General features: G+C 40.6%; 1 protein-coding gene across 4 annotated transcripts; it reads right to left on the bottom strand.

Moving 5' to 3' along the window:
• Positions 1-6957: 6957 nt before the first annotated feature.
• Positions 6958-22825, bottom strand: LOC100136173 (beta-3b-adrenergic receptor). Of its 4 annotated transcripts, XM_036934612.1 has the most exons (3): positions 22699-22815; positions 20897-22597; positions 8823-10097 (listed from the first exon to the last, which is right to left on the bottom strand). In XM_036934612.1, the coding sequence occupies exons 2-3, from the start codon at positions 22288-22290 to the stop codon at positions 10058-10060; spliced, it is 1434 nt and encodes a 477-aa protein (XP_036790507.1). In that variant the 5' UTR covers positions 22291-22597; positions 22699-22815; the 3' UTR covers positions 8823-10057.
• Between the last annotated feature and the right edge of the window lie 201 nt (positions 22826-23026).

Genomic DNA, 23026 nt, shown 5'->3' with positions numbered 1-23026 from the left:
TAGCTACACAACATCAATTTAAATACCGTATCTTGGCAACGTCTGTGATGGATGGCTTCTACCGTTCTCGTATAAATAATATAAACGGTTTTCACTAGTTACCACAGCCATAAAGTCAGCATTGGATATCGTAAAAATTAATAATAAAACAAATGTTGCTTGTTGTTCTTAACTTAAGTTTGGGGTTAGGCTTAAGTTTAACATCTAATTTTAAGAAGATCAATTACAGAAATAGGCCGGGTTTAGAATTTAGTGATTGTGGTAACTAGGGACGACCCTTATAAATTGACAGGTTTGAGATTTCGTTCTCATTGACCTCTATGCTGAGTAGCTTTCGCATCGACACTGAGCTGCAATATTCCTAGGTTTAAAAAATGATGTAATCTTCAACCTAGCGATTTCCCAGGAAGTGTTCAAGAACAGGTACAATTGTAGCGTTTGCTTTCTTTAATGGAAGTATGTCCTTTTCACTTTTTGGCAATATAACGTTAATACAGTACAAATGTAGGCCTATGGAAACAAAAAGTCGCTTTTTTAAACATCGCGCCCTGCTCCTGTTCCTCAAAACCCAACTGTAGAAACTCACAGAAGAGAGAATTGAAAAATATGAATTAGATTATCCCTGTCAACAAGCTACAAACTCTTTTGTGTGGTTTGAAATGTAAATGCTGCTTTTAAAATTAACATTTTTACTCCATGTTCTAAGTACTCCATGTTCCTGATATAACATTTGAACCATTCAAACCAAATTGTCCCTTTGTGAAGTAAGGCACAATTAAGCATTATACTCAAGGCCCTTTACTCAAAGCCCCCAGTCAGACTGCATTGATGATGCCGACACAGCAGTTTTCCTATTGAATCCCAGTATAGTAGCAAGTGTAGACACATGGTTGCTGACTGAAGCACCTTTTTAAGATAATTTGCATGTTAGAGGGTCGAGATTTTACAAGAAATTTGCAGCTAGAAATGTAACATATAGAGCTACTGTCTCGTCTCACGTTTACATTCAATGCATTGTATTTTGCATTCAACAAGTGTGAACTTGGTGCACATCATTACAGAGCAAATAAAAGCTCACATTTGTGGTCACTTACAACATTTGAGGCAGATTGTTCAGACTCAGCTGTACACTAGGTGGCACTGCATGTTTAAGTAAATCGTTCTTGCTCCATTTGCAGTAGGTATACTTGAGCCCCTGATTCTTGTTGGAACCCTTCTTCACAGAATACAACATGTTGGTACTCTTTTGATCTTGGGCAGTGTGAATGATGAAACTCATGTTTGTTCTCTCTTAACATTTGACCTAATTTAATCTCCTTTTGATGCCAATAGATTCACAAGATCCAATAGATTCACAAGAACCTCATCGATCATCTAGTATGCATGCATATCACTGCTGTAGTTATGAGATGAATACTCCCCCTGACCTACTGTATGACTGCACTTCACTGTGTGAATACATTCTTGTGTATTATGCAAGCTGATCACTGCAGAGAAGCTGCCTGACCTTCAGATGTATCAGATAGGCATCTCTCTCTGTACAGTATGGCCGTGTCCGACATCTGGCTGGGCTATTACTTACTTAAACTGCATACTGAGTACTAATTGTACAACATACTATTTAGAACATACTGTTTATTAAAAAACAAATCCAGTAAAGCTTCATTCATAACCAAGTGGGAAGGCAATTACCAGTTCTGAAGTCGTAAATACCAGTTAGATGCATTCATGTGCTTTGAACTTTGGCTAATGGTCACCCACCTGCGTCAACCATAAATTACAGAGTTAAAGATGCATATATATATATATATATATATATATATATATTTTTTTTTTTAAATAGTGACACTGACAAGGTACAAATCTGTCGTTCTGCCCCTGAACAGGCAGTTAACTCACTGTTCCTAGGCCGCCATTGAAAATAAGAATTTGTTCTTAACTGACTTGCCTAGTTAAATAAAGATAAAATATTTTTTGTAGGGGTAAAGTGACTAGGCAACAGGATAGATAATAGACAGTAGCAGCGGCATACATTACGTGGTGTGTGTGTGTTTTTGTGTGTGTGTGTGTGAATGTGTGTGTGGCGTCAGTGTAACTGGTGAGAAATGGCTATCTAGTTAGCGGGGTGCGCGCTAATAGCGTTTCAATCTGTGACGTCACTCGCTCTGAGACCTTGAAGTAGTTGTTTCCCTTGCTCTGCAAGGGCCGTGGCTTTTGTGGAGCGATGGGTAACGATGCTTCGTGGGAGGCAGTTGTTAATGTGTGCAGAGGGTCCCTGGTTCGAGCTCAGGTAGGGGCGAGGAGAGGGATGGAAGCAAAACTGTTACATTAGTATGCATGTGTGCGCATGTGTTTGTGGTGGAATGTCAGTGTGGGTAGTCCAGTTTTTAATGTAATTTTTTAAATGTATTTCACCTTTATTTAACCAGGTAGGCCATTTGAGAACAAGTTCTCATTTACAGCTGCGACCTGGCCAAGATAAAGCAAAGCAGTGCAGCAAAAACGACCTCAACAGAGTTACACATGGGTTAAACAAACGTACAGTCAATAACACAATAGAAAAATCTATATACAGCGTTTGCAAATGCAGTAAGATTATGGAGGTAAGGCAATAAATAAGCCATAGTGGCAAAATAATAAAAATTTAGCATTAACACTGGAGTGATAGAGGTGCAGATGATGATGTGCAAGTAGAGATACTGGGATGCAAAAGAGCAAAAATAAATAACAATATGGGGATGAGGTAGTTGGGTGGGCTATTTACAGATGGGCTATGTACATGTGCAGTGAACTATGAGCTGCTCTGACAGCTGGTGCTTAAAGTTAGTGAGGGAGATTTGAGTCTCCAACTTCAGTGATTTTTGAAATTCGTTCCAGTCATTGGCAGCAGAGAACTGGAAGGAAAGGCGGCCAAAGGAGGAGTTGGCTTTGGGGATGACTAGTGAAATACACCTGCTGGAGCGCGTGCTACGGGTGGGTGTTGCTATGGTGACCAGTGAGCTGAGATAAGACGGCGCTTTACCTAGCAAAGACTTATAGATGACCTGGAGCCAGTGTTGCCAACTTAGCGACTTCATCGCTCTATTTAGCGAGTATTCAGACCCCTCTAGCGACACATTTTCAAAAAATCAACTTGCGACAAATCTAGCAACTTTTTCTGGTGTTATTGGAGGCCCCACCCCTGTCCCAAAGCACTCACAGGCAGCCCAGTCCTCACGCAGCAGTCTCTCCTAGCTGCAGTCAGAGCAGGAGATGTTCACCCCTCCGCGTCCAGATTGCAAATGAATCGCGCATGCGGGAAGCCGCCGCTGGCTGATTCCGCCCTGGCTTACATTCAGGGTGGGATGTAAATGTAAAATGTTCTTTGTCTAAAATAAATCACAGCACAAAATAAATCACTGCATTTGACTCACACAGCCTCAGTCACTTACTCACCTTGTCCACTGTGTGTGTGCCTCTCTGTGACATAAGCTAAACATGGCTAGCTCATCATGTCACAGTCTAAACTGTACACTCAAAAATACAGAAAGCAGTGGGAATCAAACACTGAATTCAAAGGCTGGTTGAAGCCGTTTATTGTAAGGCTGATTTCTATGCCAAACTTAGTGATGTAAAAAACACATGACAACTCAAAAACATACTCAAAATGCAAAGCCTTATAACAATTCCACCCAAAACAAGCTGCCATTTATGGTTAAAAAACTTGACTCTGCAAAAAAGGCTGAGGCCACCATGGCATTAGCTATTGCTGAACACTGTTCCATGCTGGCATGTGATAACATTAGAGAAGCATATAGAGCTGCGTTCTCAGACTCCACTGCTGCTACCCACTTTAACATGCATAGGACAAAGTGCACCGAAATGATTAATGGTGTTCTATCACCATACTTTCTGAAAAAGTTGGTCGCAGGTGTGGGTGACCAGCGTTTCAGCCTCCTCCTCAATGACTCCACGGATGTAAGTGTTTCTAAGTACCTGGGGGTTGTGATAAGGTACTTTAGTGACACCAAGCTGACAATTGTGTCAACATTTCTAGGGCTTGTTGAGTTGGAGGAGATGCCAAATCTATAGCCTGTACTGTTGTGGCTTTCCTCGAGAAGTGTTGTCTTAAAAAAGAGAAACTCCTGGGGATAGGGACTGACAATGCCTCTGTTATGACGGGGATTAACAATGGGGTCCATAAAGTGCTGAAGGAGGGGTTTGGCCTCAAATATCTGGTTCTTATTCACTGTGTGTGCCACTCGCTGCAGCTTGCTGTAATTCATGCTTCCAATGACACCATCCCCCGTAGTGTGGAGTACTTGGTACGAGAGACTTATAACTGGTTTTCAGTGTCTCCAAAGCGCAGGGAGGCTTACAAGGCCATATATGAGACCATCAACTGTAGGCAGAAACCTTTACAGGTAACCAAGGTGTGTGCCACACGTTGGCTCTCCATTGAACCCACGGTTTCACGCATTTTGGACCAGTGGGAGGAGCTTAGGCTGCATTTCACAGTAACCAAGTCCAGTGAACACTGCTACATGGCTGAGGTTTTATACTCCATGTACAGTGATCCTCAAAACATATTGTATCTGACTTTTTTGAAGTCAGTGCTGGGTGAGGTACAGTTGGCCATCAAGGCTTTTGAGGGAGGGGGCTTGGTTAGCCTGATCAAGTCTGTGAGTAGCAGGGTGCTGAATCCACTGGCAAATGTTGATGTACTCAAAGGGCCAAAATATGGATACATCAGTGCCAAACCTTACCTTGGTTACCTTTTTGAGTCAAAGGCACCTTGCGCCTGAGGATGAAAACGATGTCCGAAAGTGGTGTGTAGCCGTCACCATCTCCCTCACTAATGAGTTGAGGGTGAGATTGCCGGACAACATCGAAGCATTGCAGTACATGTCCGTTTTCAATGTGGAGGAAACTCTAAAGCACAATAAGAGCCATGGAGAAATAGAAAAAAATAGCTAAGCTCCTTGGCTACTCCCCTGCAGAGATAGACAAGATTGTCCAGCAATGGCGTGCCATCCATCTTAGTAAATGGAATGAGACAAAAAACACACTGGGCTTCTGGAGTGAGATTTGGAAGTTCAGGGATGCAGCTGATATCAACCCTTTTCAAGAACTTGCCATGGCTGCTGTGTCTGTGTTGTCCTTGCCACTCTCGAATGCTGAAGTTGGGAGAGTATTCAGCCAGATGAGTGTGGTAAAAAGCAAAAAGGAAACTTAGAAATCGGATGTCCTTGCAGACCCTTAACTCCATCCTGTACATTCGATAAGGACTGAAGCTGTCTGGTGAGGCTTGCTATGAGCACCAGCTGCCTGATAATGTTTTGCAGATTTTTGGCTCATCAGCTGCTTACTCATTTACGTCAGCTCCCTCAGTTGCTGAACCTGCCATAGAGAGCCTTGACCAAAATGACGATGACCCACTCTTTCTGTGAGCCAGCATAGCCTGTATGTGTGTGGAGGGGGGTCTGAAAAAACAACAACAATGAACCTGAATTAGGGCCAGACTAGTTACCATCATTTTCTCACATTGCCATTGACAGTTTTTTGTATGGTCTCTTTTTGGTCCATTTAGATTGTATACAATCTACATTAACAAAAAAATGTTACAAATGATATAGTTAAAAATGTTCATGTTTTACTGTGACTTGTTGTAGGCTCCTAAGTGGACCATAAGGTTAAAAACGAAACCAAATGAAGAAAACTAAACTAAAAAAATTAACTAAAAAACAAATTAACTCCGCCAGTGTCTCTTTTGGTTCACTTTTGCCGGTTCCAAGCCCGGATAAAGGAGGAAGGTTGGAATTGTGATTAAAAAAAACAAGAATCGACATAAAGTTCATTTGTAGTTCTAAACATATTTAGGGTGTTTTTTACTCCCTTTTTGTCTCTCCCACGACAGTATTCTTCTCTCCTACAGCGTCCACCACAATTACATGCACATGGCCAATTATGCAAATTAGGCGAATTCACGATATCTGAACAAGAGAGCCTCATCGAAATTGCAACAAGCGGTTCTGTGAAAATTGTATTTAATTGTAACGAGTGCGCTGAGAGTTGGGAAGAAAGGACAGGGAGGGATTGTTTTAATAAATAAACGAAACAATAAGCACGAAACAGAAACAATGCACCGACATGAAACAGAGTCAATAACACCTGAGGAAAGAACCAAGGGGAGTGACAGATATAGGGAAGTTAATCAAGGAGGTGATGGAGTCCAGGTGAGTGTCATGAGGCGCTGGTGCGCTTGACGATGGTGACAGGTGTGCGGGATAATCAGTTGCCTGATGACCTAGAGGCCGGAGAGGGATTATACGCGACAGTACCCCCTCCCCGATGCGCAGATCCAGCCGCAGGACACCGACAAAGGGGACGAACCCAGGGATCAGGAGCAGACCGATCACGAGGCATGGGAACCTGTCGAGCTGGCTGAGGCGCGGGCCCATGTCGAGCCGGTCCGGGCACGGGAAGCTGTCGAGCAGGCTGGGGCGCGGGAACCTGTCGAGCCGGCTGGGGCGCGGGAACCTGACTGACCGACTGAGGCAGGGAAGCCTGGCGATCGGGCTGAGGCATGAGAGCCTGGCGATCCTGTGAAAGCATGAAAGCCCGACGAGCCCGGCTGAGGCAGGGGAGCCTGGCGATCTGGTTGAGGCATGAGAGCCTGTAGCGGTTGCCAACGTCATTTACACTGACCCAAAAAATATAATAAAATAACACTCCCCGATGCTTCCCTTAAGTGAGGTGTTATTCTGTAATGAGTGCGCTGAGAGTTGGGAAGCAAGGACAGGGAGTGAGTGTTTTAATAAATAAAGAAAACAATAAACACGAAACACAAACAATGCACCGATATGAAACAGAGTCAATAACACCTGAGGAAAGAACCAAGCGCAGTGACAGATATAGGGAAGGTAATCAAGGAGGTGATGGAGTCCAGTTGAGTGTCATGAGGCGCTGGTGCGCTTGACGATGGTGACAGATGTGCGGGATAATCAGCAGCCTGATGACCTAGAGGCCAGAGAGGGAGTATACGTGAGATTAATCAGAAGCCACTGCCAGATTTCTGTATTGGGCTGCGCTCAGAGTATCCTGCCTTGGCAAATCGCATTGTTAAGACACTGATGCCCTTTGCAACCACGTACCTATGTGAGAGTGGATTCTCGAGTGGATTCTCACATGAATACTAAATACAGGCACAGACTGTGTGTGGAAAATTATTTAAGACTGAGACTCTCTCCAATACAACCCAACATTGCAGAGTTATGTGCGTCATTTCGAGCACACCCTTCTCATTAACCTGTGGTGAGTTATTCACAATTTTCGATGAACAAATATATTTTTATATGTAAGATGGCTAAATAAAGAGCAAAATTATTGATTATTATTATATTAGTATTTGTGCCCTGGTCCTATAAGAGCTCTTTGTTACTTCCCACAAGCCGGTTGTGACAAAAACTCACACTCAGTCTTATGTTTAATACATTTATCGTATAGTGTGTGTGTGGCAGGCTTACAATGATGGCAAAAAACAACATTTGAGAGTGCACTGACCCTGGTGCTAGAGGGGGTACGCAGCTGGAGGTTGAATGTTTGATGGGGTACAGGACTATAAAAAGTTTGGCAACCACTGTATTAGATGAAAAACCGAAGAGTATGACATCCTGACATTTAAAGCACACTACATTTTTTTACATTTCACATATTATGAAACACATTTTTTTCCCATGCCCAAAATGCCTACTATTTATAATGCAAGTGGGCTATGGCTATTCAGACACGGCCAATGACTATCTGGTCTGTGTAGGATGATTGATTTCACTTATGGGTATGTGACCTTTGCATCATCATTGTCTCACCAAACTGTAATTTGCTTGTGCTTGTTCATTGAGACCCCCCCCCCTCCCCCCCCCCCTACAACCTATGTGTTGTGATAATTGCGTTGTTTGCTCTATAACCAATAAGACGACACACTGGCCTTCAATGCTATGGGCGGCAACAATCTCAAATTCGTTTGGACCAAACCGCATCAGAAAGATGGCCTGTAGAGACACTCACTCACTCTCCAGTGAGATACATTCAGCCTCTTGAGAAAATTATGAAACAGAGAAGAAAGATAAATTACTGTAGAGATTTTTTTTTTTAAATGTATTGGTACATTTTTTGCGGAAGCCTGGCCTCCCTTGGCATCCATGAATACATGTCACTGGTTATAAAGCAGTGAGGGGTTGTTTATCCTTGTAGATGACCAGTACAGTAGGTTGTGTGTGATTAATGAAGGCTTTACCAGCCTGCCACTTAAAACAAAAAAAAACTGTAACAGGAATTACCTGATAGGAATCGAGTTGAACTCCGGTCCGGATAATTGTTTCCATCCCAAGGAGTTGAGGAGATATGGATGTTTTTGTAGCATGAGTGTTTTCAACCCCACACAGTTACTGTGAGCGTTATGCGTTCCAGGGCTTATTCCCCTAGAGTGAGAGACAGACTACATATATTTCTCTACAGCCAAAATTCTCCCTCTCACTCACCCTCCACTATCTCTCTCTGTCTGTCTGTCTGTCTGTCTGTCTGTCTGTCTGTCTGTCTGTCTGTCTGTCTGTCTGTCTGTCTGTCTGTCTGTCTGTCTGTCTGTCTGTCTGTCTGTCTGTCTGTCTGTCTGTCTGTCTCCCTTTTTTCTGTCTCTAACTATGTCTCACTCACTCACTGACTCACTCTCTTTCTCTGTTTCTGTCTCTAACTCTGTCTCACTCATTCACGGACTCACTCTCTTTTCTCTGTTTCTGTCTCTCTCTGCTCCCTCTCTTTCACACATTGATACAAGTGAGAAGGATCATGGAAACCTTGTCATTTACTTCAGTTGTACAGTCATATGTTTAGTGAAAGGTTTGTAGAGGTACCAATTGTCAGAATTCATAATGACTTAGTTCATACCAAGCTTGAATTAATGTTATTTTTGGAATTTACATCACACTCATTCACTGCTTCATTGCTGTGTAAAAATAAAAAATGAACACATTTTTGTACTCATATGACATCCTATAGCATCAACAATGATACACAATAAATAAGTTATGAGCAAATATGCTGCACGAGATGCAAATAAGTGTTAGTAGATCTTATGGGTCAATGCAATGTCTGCAATCAGTGATGCAGATGGTCCTGCTGTGTGTACGAAGCACCATAAGGATGTAATTTGGCTGTGGGTCAGTACACCTGATAGGTGTACTGGTAAATTTAGTGTGGCTGATGCTTCAAATCATCTTAGGTTTTCATGGATTAGTTGGCAGTCATTGCCTTACATTCATACTTGACTGTTTTGTGCAATTTATGTATTTTAGTTACATATCACTATTTATAAAATAATATGTTAATGTCCTTGATCAGAACACTTATATTTCAGTTGCAGTTTTTAATTAGGTTGATTTGGCAGTGAAGAGGTTGATGATATGAAATCTGAAAAGAAAACCTGTTGCTACTCTATGGACATTGCTGGACAGTAAAGACATATGGCATAATATTCCTGTATTAAGTTTACAAGTTTTGCATTTACAGATAAAGTTGAGATATAATAAATAAATAAATAATTTAGCATTAGATAATGTACCAAATGTATTCTGATTCCCCACTTTTGACCATACATCACACACTGTGTATTACTGCGTCACGTCCTAAGAGCTACTGAAATCCTTTCTGGTTGTCAGGGAAGAGTCTGTCCTATTGTACACAGTATGCTGTGAGCGTGTTGGTGGTAGCCAATGCCAGGATAAGTCAGTTAATGATGATGATTTATTTAATGTTGTATTGCAGTGAACAGTGAGCTATCCTCACAGTCTCAGGCCTACCAACATGTGGCAGGGTGGTGTGTTAACACAGTTGGTCTTCAGGTCTTGTGATTAGCACCTTTAAACTGGTGCTACTCCCAAAGTCCAGACCAGCCAACCCAAACTGCCCAGTCCAGTTCTCCTCAGGGTTTTGACATCAGTCAATCTTCCTTGCCCATATTCACCAGGACCATCTCCTTTGGTTTTCCTTTGTGCAGTCTCATCTCAGCCATTCCAATCTCTGCTCAGTCAGTTGTGAAAGTCAGTTTTTCACCCGTCCAATTCCTGTAATGTGAAACTGAGTTAATAAGGAGAAATTAGTTTTTGTGCTTACTGTATTGAGTCATATTCCTGTCATACTTCATATTCCAGACATTGTTAAAGCCTATGATTCACTGAGTACTAAGAATGTCATTTCGGTTTGCAAGATAATTACTTTTGAGGAATGTTGATGCCATATTGCCAAAATATACTAAGCACATTTTACTGTAACAAATTCAGAGCCAGCAGAAAGTGGCTATTGTATCAATGGTGAAATATCGACTCTATAATAAAAGGTGTTTTGTTTTCCCAGCCTTGGAGAAGATGAGATTTTTGCATTGATACTGTATATTCAATCACCATTTTGGAAAATATGTATTTTTACAAAATGATGGAATGGAATTCAAAGCATTGGGATCCAACCCTGAAATTGATCCAAACATCTTATTTGATCATGTAATTTACAATTAATTTGCAATATCAGACTTGTTGTTCACCCCATCCTCCCATTAAATCCCAAACACATGCTCCTTTACTGTTAAAGAATCCAGATATGAAGGCCAACTAATGGTCTCATCAGGAGATGATGTGTTTGTTTGACTTGGCAAATGCCCTTTGTGAGAGGTTACTCTGACATGGTGGGAGGAGGTTGAAATGTGTAGCTTACATAAATGTATTGAACATTGTGGGATTTGGGTTCATTTTTTAACTGGGAAACAGTTTTACTGCTTATTTGAGTTTGAGCTTTTAAACATATCTCTCCTGATTGATTCATTTCCATCCTATCCCCATCAATCACTTCATGGTAGTGTGTACTCTAGGGTTCTCTTTCCCCCAAACATACCCAACCAATCCTTTTTTCAAAATGCCAGAGATTCTGATCCTATCAGTTTTACAGTACATGTCTACGCAGGAAAATATAAACAATGCCCACCATTGTTTTGTTAGAGAAATCTACAGAAAAATGAAAACATTTTATGAAATACGACTCAAGTACCCTTAGCCCTTACGAAGCAAGTACTGTACTTTCACTTGGTCTTCTGAGGGAAATAATTGCCTGTGTAGTTTAAATCCTAGTTCAAATTTGGCTTTCGCTTCATCCCAAATTCTCAGGCAGAGACATCCATCATTTGAGTTAAGTGTATTTTCTTTTACAGTACACGTCAACAGGCAAAGGTGGACTTTGTGGTCAGAAATTGAGGTCTTGCCTCTGGCAGGTATGGGGCCAAAGGGTTTATTTTGTAATCCTGTCTACTACAGTGGAAGTGCCAAATATGTTGATTTCAATGATTGATGGCGCTAAAATATTTCAATCAAGTTGTTTGCAGTTTCTTAAGAACCACCTGGAGCACATGGTTCCTCACCATTAAGAACCATCCTACACATAGATGTTTCTTTCCAGGCCTCAGGGCATTACTATCAACACTACAGTAAATTGGAAAGAAACAATCAATGAGATTAAGTTGATTTAAATTACTTGCCAATTTTTTTTGTTGCTTTATTCAACTGCAGACAGTGCAGTAAAACATTGACTTCAACATCCTCTCACCATTTTAAGATGTGTCCCATACTGAACTACTTACTCAACTCCAAAACCACACCATTTAGGCCTGCTCTATGATGCTGTAGGATTTGATCAGATACTCAGCTCTCATTGACAATGAGTGTCGAAGAGTGTCATTACCTGTTCCTAATTTCATGCTCTCTGAGGTAATATCTCTTTCTAATCCAACAAAATACTTATATAGCATGTGGTGCTCAGTTGATGGCAGTGCTCACATATTTAAAAGGAACATTTTTGGTCTGTCATGGACGACTGCACATGAAAAGAGCTCTAGTTCTGGTAATTTCCTGGGTAAGTCGCTACTGCTGCAGTTTCTAATTTTATAGAATCGTGACAATTTTTTTTATATACAATTCTTGTCACCTGCTGTAATTTGAAAAAGTGACCATTGTGTTAAAGATTGTACAATGTGATTTATTTGTGCCAGAATGAAAAGGCTTGCTTTCATCTGTCATCTGTCAACTGTTTTATTCGTTTTACAAATATAACTTCATTGATGCGCATATTTTCTGTGGCCATCCTGCATGCCTATAACTGAAAAGTATGTACAGTGTATTTCATTGATACCATTATGAGAAATAGATGCATGGATGAACTGTAATGACTAGCCTTTGTAAATATTGACTGGACATTTTACCGTTGATACCAGTGATGATGACAAATGCTGTTTAACTGACAAATGATGTACAACAGAGTACAATGTTTCTGTTTATTCATAATAAGACAGCGTTGCATTCCACTCTCCGGGAGAAAGGATTTAGATTTTACACATTGCTGGGTAGCATTATAAACTCAGCATGTAGCTCTATATCTAGGACTCAAGCCAGGACATCACCAATGTCTGTTGAAAATAGTGCTGGTGTCACCTAATGTGTGTATAAATGTTTACTCAGTCATTTGGAGTAATAAGCCAATTGTGGCATGCACTCTGAATCACTCAGTACATTAGGCTGGGCCGCAGATCGACATATTTCCACTGCCTCTCCTCTTGGTGGATTCTCTCCAAAAGCTATTTCTTGCCTGATATATTTGCCATGCCAAACAAGTGGAAGCTGAAACAACAACACAAGTTCAGAGGGTGAAAATACGCTGTAATGTGTCTCTCTAATCTGTGCAATTCAATTTGCGCTGGACATATCCATTAGAGAGTTGTGTCTGAGTTCAAACTGCCACAACATGTTGGCCTTCATTGCTTGTTGTGACACCTCGTGAGTGTTATTGCACTTAATCCATTACTGAACTGAATATAGGTGCCGTACAGCAACTTCTTAACCCAGGACTTCTGTGAGAATTTGAATTCTAGGAATCTTTCATTTGCTGTATTTTGGGAGGTGAATTTGATAACAATATCTGACACACTACATGTTTCTGTTGAGGGACATGGTGTTTGGATAAATATATCTTGAGGCATTTGGCCCTGGATCACCCCAAGGGGTGAGATCATGCCTCAGTCTCAGTTGCTTGGTAGCATACAGAAAGAGAGTTTAGTCCATCAGCCATCAGATGGGAATTACTGTTCCAGGCATGTCCCACAAAGCTATTCCACTGAAAGCTGCATGACTCTGTCAGTTGGTCATTTAGGACACAACCTTTTAGTGCCAGGGCAAACACAAAGTTAAAGTTAAAGTTAGTACCACTGAGCTAATGATTGCAAAGCCATTGTAAAACAAACCTATCTTCTATCATGCTTTCATAGAGGCTCTGCCATTATTGATGCTTAATTAATATGATGATCACATGTTATTTTTTTGTGATAACGGCTTCTCTCTATTATACAGTCATTTTGTCCCATGGAGGAAATGTCCTGTTTGTTCTATCTGAGTCTGGCTGAATTGTTAACAAAACAGGCATTCACTCTTTGCTGAATGGCTCAATTGAAGATAATGAAATAGTGCTCTAGAGGTTGAACCTGCAATCTTGATTGTGTTGGCCTTGTATAACCAAACAGTATTAGGGCACATTTTAAATTAGAATGATCTTTAGTTGAATTTCTATTCATTTCAAGACTAAGCCTTTTCAACTCCTGGCATTTTGCTTTGAAGAGTGGAACATTTTTAATCATCTGTATGTTAGGTGAAGTGTTGACAAAAAAATAAATTGTGAGTTCTCTCTGAAAAAAAGACCCCACTGTCATTTTTAAATATTGGCACAGAACAAGTTGTGTTCTTCAATCATTTACTGTTTTCCCTTGCATTACAGTCTTATCATATTTCCCCTGACCCATACTGAGCAGGCCACTGCAGAGCATACCACTGCTTATAAAAGAGAATGAGTATGTGATAACTATTACAAGATGCTGTAGTGCTGCCGCATCATGAGGACTAAAACAGTAGCAGCTGTTCCTCTTTAGATCTAAAAACAGTTTGATATGAGAAACTCTGAGGACATTAGCTACAGTAATTTGATTATTTTGCTGCTATGCATGCTAGTAAAAAAGACTGTACTGTACAGAATGAACAAATTACACAGGGTTTAGTTAAAGATGTCACATTCCATGTATTTCTTAATGAAGGATAGCTTTGATATTTATGATATATATATGTGATATGTATAATTTATAAAATACACTGCATGGTCAAGAGTATGTGGACATCTAACTACCATCATGAATTTCCCATGTGGCATCGACTTTGTTTGGAACAATGAATTAGCAATAATTTGTACAAAGCTCCATTCCCTATTTAGGGCATTTTGTCATGAACAAATAGTCATAAGACTAGATATAACAATAGTCATTACCCTGCTAGCACATTTAGTTCCTTGGAAGTTGTGGGAACATAAGTTTTAAGTTTCCCATTGGTTCTGGGAATGAAGCCATACGTTTCTTGACCGTTAAAATTGAGTGTTTTTTAAACCTTCTGAGAACGGAAGTGAACATTTCGCCTGTTCTGGAACATACATTTTTAGGTTGCAGGGAGGTTCTGAGAATGTTTTACTATGGTTCCCTGAACATTTTCCTGGGAGGCTTTATTGATGTTCTGAGAACAGAAATTATAAGTTATTTGAAGGTAATTAAATAACGTTCTGAGAACATGTTTCAATAATACCTTTAATAACACTACTAGCTAAGTTTGGGTTAACTGTTTTGAACTCCAAGCACAGATAAGACTGAAATTATTTTTCATAGGCATTAATCACGCAAACACATTCATTTTTTATTGTGGTGTGGCATCAGTGAGATTCCAACATACAGTGCCATCAGAAAGTATTCATACCCCTTGACTTATTCTACATTTTGTTGTTTTACCACCTGAATTCAAAATGGGAGCAAAAAGCAAATTCACTCTACTACACTCAATTCCCCATAATAGTGAAAACATGTTTTTAGAACATTTTAAAAATGTATTGGAAATGAAATACAACAATATCTCATTTACAAAAGTATTCACACCCCTGAGTCAATACTTTGTAGAAACACTTTTGTTAGCTATTACAGCTGCAAGTCTTTCTTGGTAAGTCTCTAAAAGCTTTCCACACCATGATTGTGCAAATTGTGCCTATTTATTATTTTCTAAATTCTTCAAGCTCTGTCAAATGAGTTGTTAATCATTGCTAGACAACCATTTTGGGGTCTTTCCATAGATTTTCAAGTAGATTTAAGTCAAAACTGTAACTCAGCCACTCATTCACTGTCTTCCTGGTAAGCAACTCCAGTGTAGATTTGGCCTTGTGTTTTAAGTTATTGTCCTGCTGAAAGGTGAATTCATCTCCCAGTGTCTGGTGGAAAGCAGACTGAACCGGGGTTTCATCTAAGATGTTGCCTGTGCTTAGCTCTGTTCCGTAAATGTTTTATCCTGAAAAAATCCACAGTCCTTAACGATTACAAGCCTACCCATAACATGATGCAGCCACCACCATGCTTGAAAATATGGAGAGTGGTACTTAGTAATGTGTTATGTTTGGGGCAAATCCAACACAACACTTTGAATTCAGGACAAAAAGTGAATTGCTTTGCCAAATGTTTTGCAGTATTGCTTTAGTGCCTTCTTGCAAACCGGATGCATGTTTTGGAATATTTTTATTTTGTACAGGCTTCCTTCATTTCACTTTGTAATTTAGGTTAGTATTGTGGAGTAACTACAATGTTGTTAATCCATCCTCAGTTTTGTCCTATCACAGCTAATCACAGCCTTTAAACTCTGTAACTGTTTTAAATCACCATTGGCTTCACAATGAAATCCCTGAGCGGTTTCCTTCCTTTCTGGCAACTGAGTTCCGAAGGATACCTGTATCTTTGTAGTGACTGTGTGTATTTATATACCTTCCTAAGTGTAATTAATAACTTCACCATGCTCAAAGGGAAAGCATGTCTGCTTTTTAAACGTTTCCCCATCTACCAATAGGTGCCCTTCTTTGTGAGGCATTGGAAACCTCCCTGGTCTTTGTGGTTGAATCTGTTTGAAATGTACTGCTCGACTGATGGACCTTAGAGATAATTGTATATGTGGGCTACAGAGATGAGGTAGTCATTCAAAAATCATGTTATTAGTCCACTGCGCCACCAGGATGGAGCTAGCATGCCATATGTTTTAAACTCATACAAAGCTGTTTATTTTAGTCTAGTCTAGAGGTTGACCGATTAGGATTTTTCAACGCCGATACCGATTATTGGAGGACCAAAAAAAGCCGATACCAATTAATCGTCCGATTAATTAATTAATTTGTAATAATGACAATTAAAACAATACTGAATGAACACTTATTTTAACTTAATACAATACATCAATAAAATCAATTTAGCCTCAAATAAATAATGAAACATGTTCAATTTGGTTTAAATAATGGAAAAACCAAGTGTTGGAGAAGAAAGTAAAAGTGCAATATGTTCCTTGCTTAGAACATGAGAACATATGAAAGCTGGTGGTTCCTTTTAACATGAGTCTTCAATATTCCCAGGTAAGACGTTTTAGGTTGTAGTTATTATAGGAATTATAGGACTATTTCTCTCTATACCATTTGTATTTCATATACCTTTGACTATTGGATGTTCTTATAGGCACTTTAGTGTAACAGTATAGCTTCCTTCCCTCTCCTCGCCCCTACCTGGGCTCGAACCAGGAACACATCAACAACAGCCACCCTCGAAGCATCGTTACCCATCGCTCCACAAAAGCAGAGGCCCTTGCAGAGCAAGGGGAACAACTACTCAGAGCGAGTGATGTTTGAAACAATATTAGTGCGCACACCGCTAACTAGCTAGCCATTTCACATCGGTTACACCACCCTAATCTCGGGAGTTGATAGTCATAAACAGAGCAATGTTTGAAGCATTGCGAAGAGCTGCTGGCAAACTCACTGTTTGAAAGTGCTGTTTGAATGAATGCTTACGAGCCTGCTGCTGCCTACCATCGCTCAGTCAGGCTGCTCTATCAAATTACAGACTTAATTATGAACATAATAACACACAGAAATATAAGCCTTTGGTGATTAATATGGTCGAATCCGGAAACTATCATTTCGAAAGCAAAACGTTTATTATTTCAGTGAAAAACGGAACCGTTCCGTATTTTATCTAACGGATGGCAACCCTAAGTCTAAATGTTGCTGTTACATTGTACAATCTTCAATGTTATGTCATAATTATGTACAATTCTGACAAATTAATTACAGTCTTTGTTAGGAATAAATGTACTTCACACAGTTCGCAATGAGCCAGATGGCCCAAACTCCTGCATATACCCTGACTGCTTGCATCATCACACATTCACACGTTCATCACACGTTCACACTTCATCACACTTTTGGCAAAGTAGGCTGTGATTCGATGAGAAATTGATTATATGCAACGCAGGACACGCTAGATAAACTAGTAATATCATCAACCATGTGTAGTTAACTAGTAATTATGTTAAGATTGATTGTTTTTTACAAGATACGTTTAATGCTAGCTAGCAACTTACCTTTGGCTTCTTGCTGCCCTCGCTTAACAGGTAGTCAGCCTGCCACGCAGGCTCCTCGTGGAGTGCAATGTAAGGCAGGTGGTTAGAGCGTTGGACTAGTAACCGGAAGGTTGCAAAAACGAGGTAAAAATCTGTCGTTCTGCCCCTGAACAAGGCAGTTAACCCACCGTTCCTAGGCCGTCATTGAAAATAAGAATGTGTTCTTAACTGACTTGCCTAGTTAAATAAAGGTGTAAAAAAATAAATAAATTGGCCAATCAGTGTCCAAAAATACCGATTACCGATTGTTATGAAAACTTGAAATCGGCCCTAATTAATTGGCTATTCCGATTAATCAGTCGTCCTCTAGTTTAGTCAAACCACAGAGATATATAGAGGACTCATCTTTATATCAGTGCCATTATAGCGTCTTTGATGGCATCGGCAGTGCCATTGAGGCTAAAAACCATAGGAATCCCCAACCAGTTAACTACTTAACTGCTTTAAAATGGTGGATGATGGCAATGTCTAATGGAAATAGCATTGTCCATGCTAAAACAGATATCTATGATGAGTCCTCTATTTTTCACTTTGATTCAAACAGACCCCATTTCAAAGGAAACAAGCACTCATTAAGATTACGTGTGGCCAATTAGTGGGTGTGGCCAACACACCTGAACACACTTAACCAGATAGAGGATAGAGAGAGTTTTGTTGATGGTGAGAACAGAATGTATCTGTTTTAAAATATAATTCTTAGAAAGTTCTTTGAATGTTACTAATGTTTTCTAGTGGTTTTCATGGAAAGTTTTCTTAATGTTCTGAGAACATGACTTTAAATAGAACCATGAGGAAACCTATAGAAAATGTTATGCTAAAGTACTGAAATTCCCACCTAAGAAACATATGGTTCTCAGAATGTTATGTGCTAGCTAGGTATCCTGCACAATTCCCAGAACATTGTAGGAAGAATTTAGGCTAAATTACCATAGGACAACACTGCTCTCACCAAGCACTAAGCGCTGGCTTATCACCACCTGCAGAAGACATAGGTCCCTGATTCATGCTGTGTCCTAGCCTATCCCTCCTGCCTGCCGGGGCTAATAGGGAGTTCACACATTATCATTCACATTCAATAGACTGTCAAAGCCACGGCCCGCTTTTTCTGATACACCTAATGATCTCACTCTAGTACAGTGAGCTATAGCCTTCTTACTCAGGCTGAATTACTGGACACTCTTAAATGGTTCCTACGTTACTGCCCAATTAATTGCATCTGTTAAAGAGCTCAGAGATTGCAACATTTCGGAAACAATTGTGACACTGCAAATGAACTGTTTAGATAAAAAATATATATATATTGCATGTCACTGGCCTATTCATATTACTGGACTGTTGTCAGCTATAGAGCTTTTAAAGTCATCTTTAGATCCAGTATTTGCATGTGTGAGAAGAATGTGCACTCATAATGATTCCTAACTGCCCCTCAAACCCACGGAACAAGATCAGTATAGATAACACAGCCTACTACCCTTCAACTGTAAATTGATGCAGTGAGAAGTCAGAAGTGAGTGAATGCACTTGTTATGGATTAAATTGGTAGTCATTAAAAAGGTAACCTGATCCCAGCATCTGTATAGTATAAGTGACTCTCTGCAAATTGGATTGGTTTGGTAAGACACATGTTTAGCAGTCCAACCATAAACAAACCATGCTCTTATGTGTGCTCCCAATGGCTATTTGTCTTGTAAACAGCCTCTCCCGGTGAGCGGAAGTCTTGTGGCTCAATGATAAAGGGTTATCAGCTGTGGGCGGGTGTTGGACAGGCTGCAGAGGGGCCCTAGTAGAGGCATAAACACCATCAACTCACTCTATTGGGAAGCCCCTCTATAATGTCTGCATCAGACATTCACACTTTTGGACACTTTTAATTGGGTTTAGTTTTGATGTACAATACTTTACTATAATGCATATTTTTTGTCATTAAAAAAAAGCTATATTAATTTGTATGTTTTCTTACCATTTCATCAACCTTTAGGTTCTAAATGGATAATTAATTGGTATTGAAGGTTCCAAGACACAGCAAGAAGAGGTGGTTAAGGGTATAGTAGAGTAAACAGCTACAGAAGCACTAAATTACACATGGGGATTTGAAATTATTTGTTTTTTAGAGAACCCTTGGTAATATGTTATTAATTTGTATAATGTTGACGTGCCGCATTCAAAGATGTACAGGTAACATAATACGGTAGCAGCAATTATAAATTCATCTACAGTCTTGAAATTAATTACTTTGATATGGATCTACACAATGAACATTTGCATATTACATTTCACATTGCGTTATAATGTTGTAATATTAATCTTTCAGTATGTAAGCATTGAGTACATTCATTGTTAGGCCTACATTGTTCCAGCACCTTAGTGTATTCAGAACATATCTAAATATATTGAACATGCATGCCCAGTGAGCTCTACGAAACCTGTGAGTGAAGGATTCAAAGAGATGGTTTGATTTACCAAACGTATCCCCTCTCCCAAAGGAATACCGTGAAACTACAGACATGATCCTAAACATGCCCTCTGGATTGCAGCAGTACACTCCCCTCCTGATATCTTAGCATTGTTTCATTATTATTTTCCATTCAGAGATGTATTGAATGGTTGACAAATGACACACACACATAAATTGCGTAATCAACCTATGGTAGTGTATTTCAACGTTATGAAGAGACTTTTCCCTTGATAATGTGGAAATACACTACCATAGGTTGATTACGCAATTTATGTGTGTGTGTGTCAGCAGATATCAATTGGCCTAGACTTGTAAATACAATTAGGAGTAACATTTTTGTAAGCTGAAGTAAAAATTTATAGCATCTACGGAATGTTAATTCTGGTACTTCTGTTGATTTTATTTTGTTCCCATTGTATTTGGTCGGTCCTTATTTTACAAGCTGAACTTTAAGTTCAGTGCTTGCTTTGGTTTACAGTATGCTTGTATATTTTGTCATAAAACTGTCATCTTTCAATTCACTTCTAAAGGGATTTTCTCTGTAAAACTTAAGTGAAATATATGTCAGTTAACTCTTTGAATTCACTTTGATACTGGAGGATTGAGAATTAGGTTCGTCGCCTTGCATGACAACAAAAAGCTTGTATAGACATGGACCATGGCGTCTTCTCAAGATAATCTATCACTATCAAATCGAATAGTGTAAATGCTAATAAGTGCAAATTTGAGATATCTGTGAAATTTAAACATAATTATCCAACAATGACCCCTCCTCCCCATTTTTCTATGCATTGTTTAAAGTATTTATCATGGAACGAGAAAATGTAGTGTGCAAAATTTTAGATGATAACAATAGGAAACTTACAATTCATTTTCTGGTTTGGAGAATTCACTGAACTGTGTGTTGCCGTTAAAGTGTGGGGGTCCTGGGGAAGGCTCCTCACTCTTGTCGCTGCTCTGACTGCTAGCCAGGCTCTCGTCCCCCTCAGGCCTGGCAGCAGCAGGGGGCTTCTGGAAAGAGCTGGCTGCCTCAGGCGAACCCAGGAAGCAGGGGCAGTGTGTCCGCTTCTCCTTGTAGACACCTAAGGTGTTTAATCGTGGGGTGGAAAACCAGGGGCAGCCCAGTAAGTTCTTGAAAGCAGTGCGGAACTCAGGGCTCCTGCAGTAGATTATGGGGTTGAGGCCAGAGTTGATGTAGCCCAGCCAGTTGAGCAGGCGGAAGATCTCTCCCGGGGGCACGTTCCGGTCAAACACATTGATGATGTTAGCCACAAAGAAAGGCAGCCAGCAGAGGGTGAAGGTGCCCATGATAATGCCCAAGGTCTTGAGGGCCTTGTGCTCCTTGACAACGGTTAGCCGTGAGGGTCTTCGCTTGGAGCTTCTCTTGCGAGGTGAGCTGGTGCAGCTGCTACTGCCACCATAGCCCAAGGGCAAAATGTTGCAACTGTGGTTGCTCAGCTGTGTTGTCGTCGGCGCTGGCCATTCACTCTGGAAGCGCAGCCGGGTCTTGTCTATGAGCTGTACCTGTCGTGTGGCTATGAGGAAGACTTTGACATAGACAAATATCATTATGAGCAAAGGGATGTAGAATGACACTACAGAGGATATAATGGCAAAAGTGCTGTTGGTCATAAAGTCACAGCAGGCAGGGTCCTGATAGCACACCATGGCCTCCGGGTCCTCTTCTGCCCGCCAAAGCTGGTTCATGATGGGCACAAAAGAGATCAGAGCAGACACAATCCACACCACACACACTATTAGTCGGGCGCGCCACTTATTGAGCAGAACCTTGTGCCTGAGGGGCCTTGTAATGGCAATATAGCGGTCCACTGCAATCACGCAAAGAGTCTCGATGCTGGCCGTGACACAGAGCACATCTACAGAGGTCCAGAGCTCGCAGGACATGTCACTCAGCTGCCAGTTCCCCGTCACCACGATGGTGGCCCCCAGAGGGACCACCAGGACCCCCATGATGAGGTCAGCACAGGCCAGGGACATGATGAAGATGTTAGTCATAGTCTGTAACTGGGATGTGCGTGCTATAGCGATGATGACCAGCAGGTTGCCCACCACGATGGTCATGATGATGATCACCAGCAATAGTAAACTCCAGGGTCCCGCTGCAGGATGGTAGGGTCCTGTATTGTTGTGAAAGGGGGTCACAGTGGTGTTGACCGCGTAGAGCACTATGCTACTCAAGTTAAAATCCATCTTCATAAGAAAAGACATGCACAAAGGTAAAATTGATTTTTCATGCATTAAGAGTAAAAAACAACATTTTGTAATAGCATTTTTAAAGTCAAACACACAACAATTTGGTCTCTCTATGTCACACCCTTGCGTTTTTGTTCATTCCAAGCAAATGTAAATCTCCCGCTGACATGTTTCACAGCTTTCATGTATCACTGGTAAGTGTCCAGATAATCCAAACATGTATGTCTGTCTCCTATGTCTCCAAACACCGGTGACAACATGTTGTCTTGTCAATGCAATGCATCCAAAATGTCCAAATTAAAACCCCGAAAACAATCCTTTTTTGCTAATTTTGTCTTGGTTTTATACATCCCTGGAGAGGATAGTGAAAAAATGACAAATTCAAGAAGTTAGAACAACTTTTTAAAAGGAGGCAAACCCATATTCCTCTGAAAGAAGTCCAATCATACATACTGTAATGTTTGTCTGGAGCACTTTTCGCTGTGTGCTATATGAGAGCGATGCCACACTGTCAGAGAGCAAGCAGCTGTGACGCTCCTGCTAGAACCACAAGAGTGCACCAAGTGGCTGCCCTCCCTCTTTGGCTGTATATCACTCCCTACCTCTCTCTCTACCCTGCTTTCGCTCTCTTTCTCTCTCTCACTCACTCCCCTGCTCTCTCTCTGTACCCTTCTCTCTCTCTCTCTCTCTCTCGCTCCTGCTTTCTCTTTCTCTCTCTCTCTCTCTCTCTCTCTCAATTCACAATTCAATTCAAGGGTTTTATTGGCATGGAAAACACATG

Source organism: Oncorhynchus mykiss, chromosome 11, assembly GCF_013265735.2.
Source record: "Oncorhynchus mykiss isolate Arlee chromosome 11, USDA_OmykA_1.1, whole genome shotgun sequence".
In the NCBI taxonomy this organism is placed as follows: Eukaryota; Metazoa; Chordata; class Actinopteri; order Salmoniformes; family Salmonidae; genus Oncorhynchus; species Oncorhynchus mykiss.
The sequence above is the reverse complement of the archived record's forward strand: the minus strand, read 5'-3'. Positions and strand labels throughout refer to the sequence as shown.

What these genes read in the sequence shown, in the direction of transcription:
- LOC100136173 (XM_036934612.1), bottom strand. Translation starts at nt 22,290, where the DNA reads ATGCATGAAAAATCAATTTTACCTTTGTGCATGTCTTTTCTTATGAAG. An exon ending in TCCAAACCAGAAAATGAATT is followed by an intron (nt 10,098 to 20,896) that starts GTAAGTTTCCTA and finishes TTCACATTACAG; the next exon opens with GAATTGGACGGGTGAAAAAC.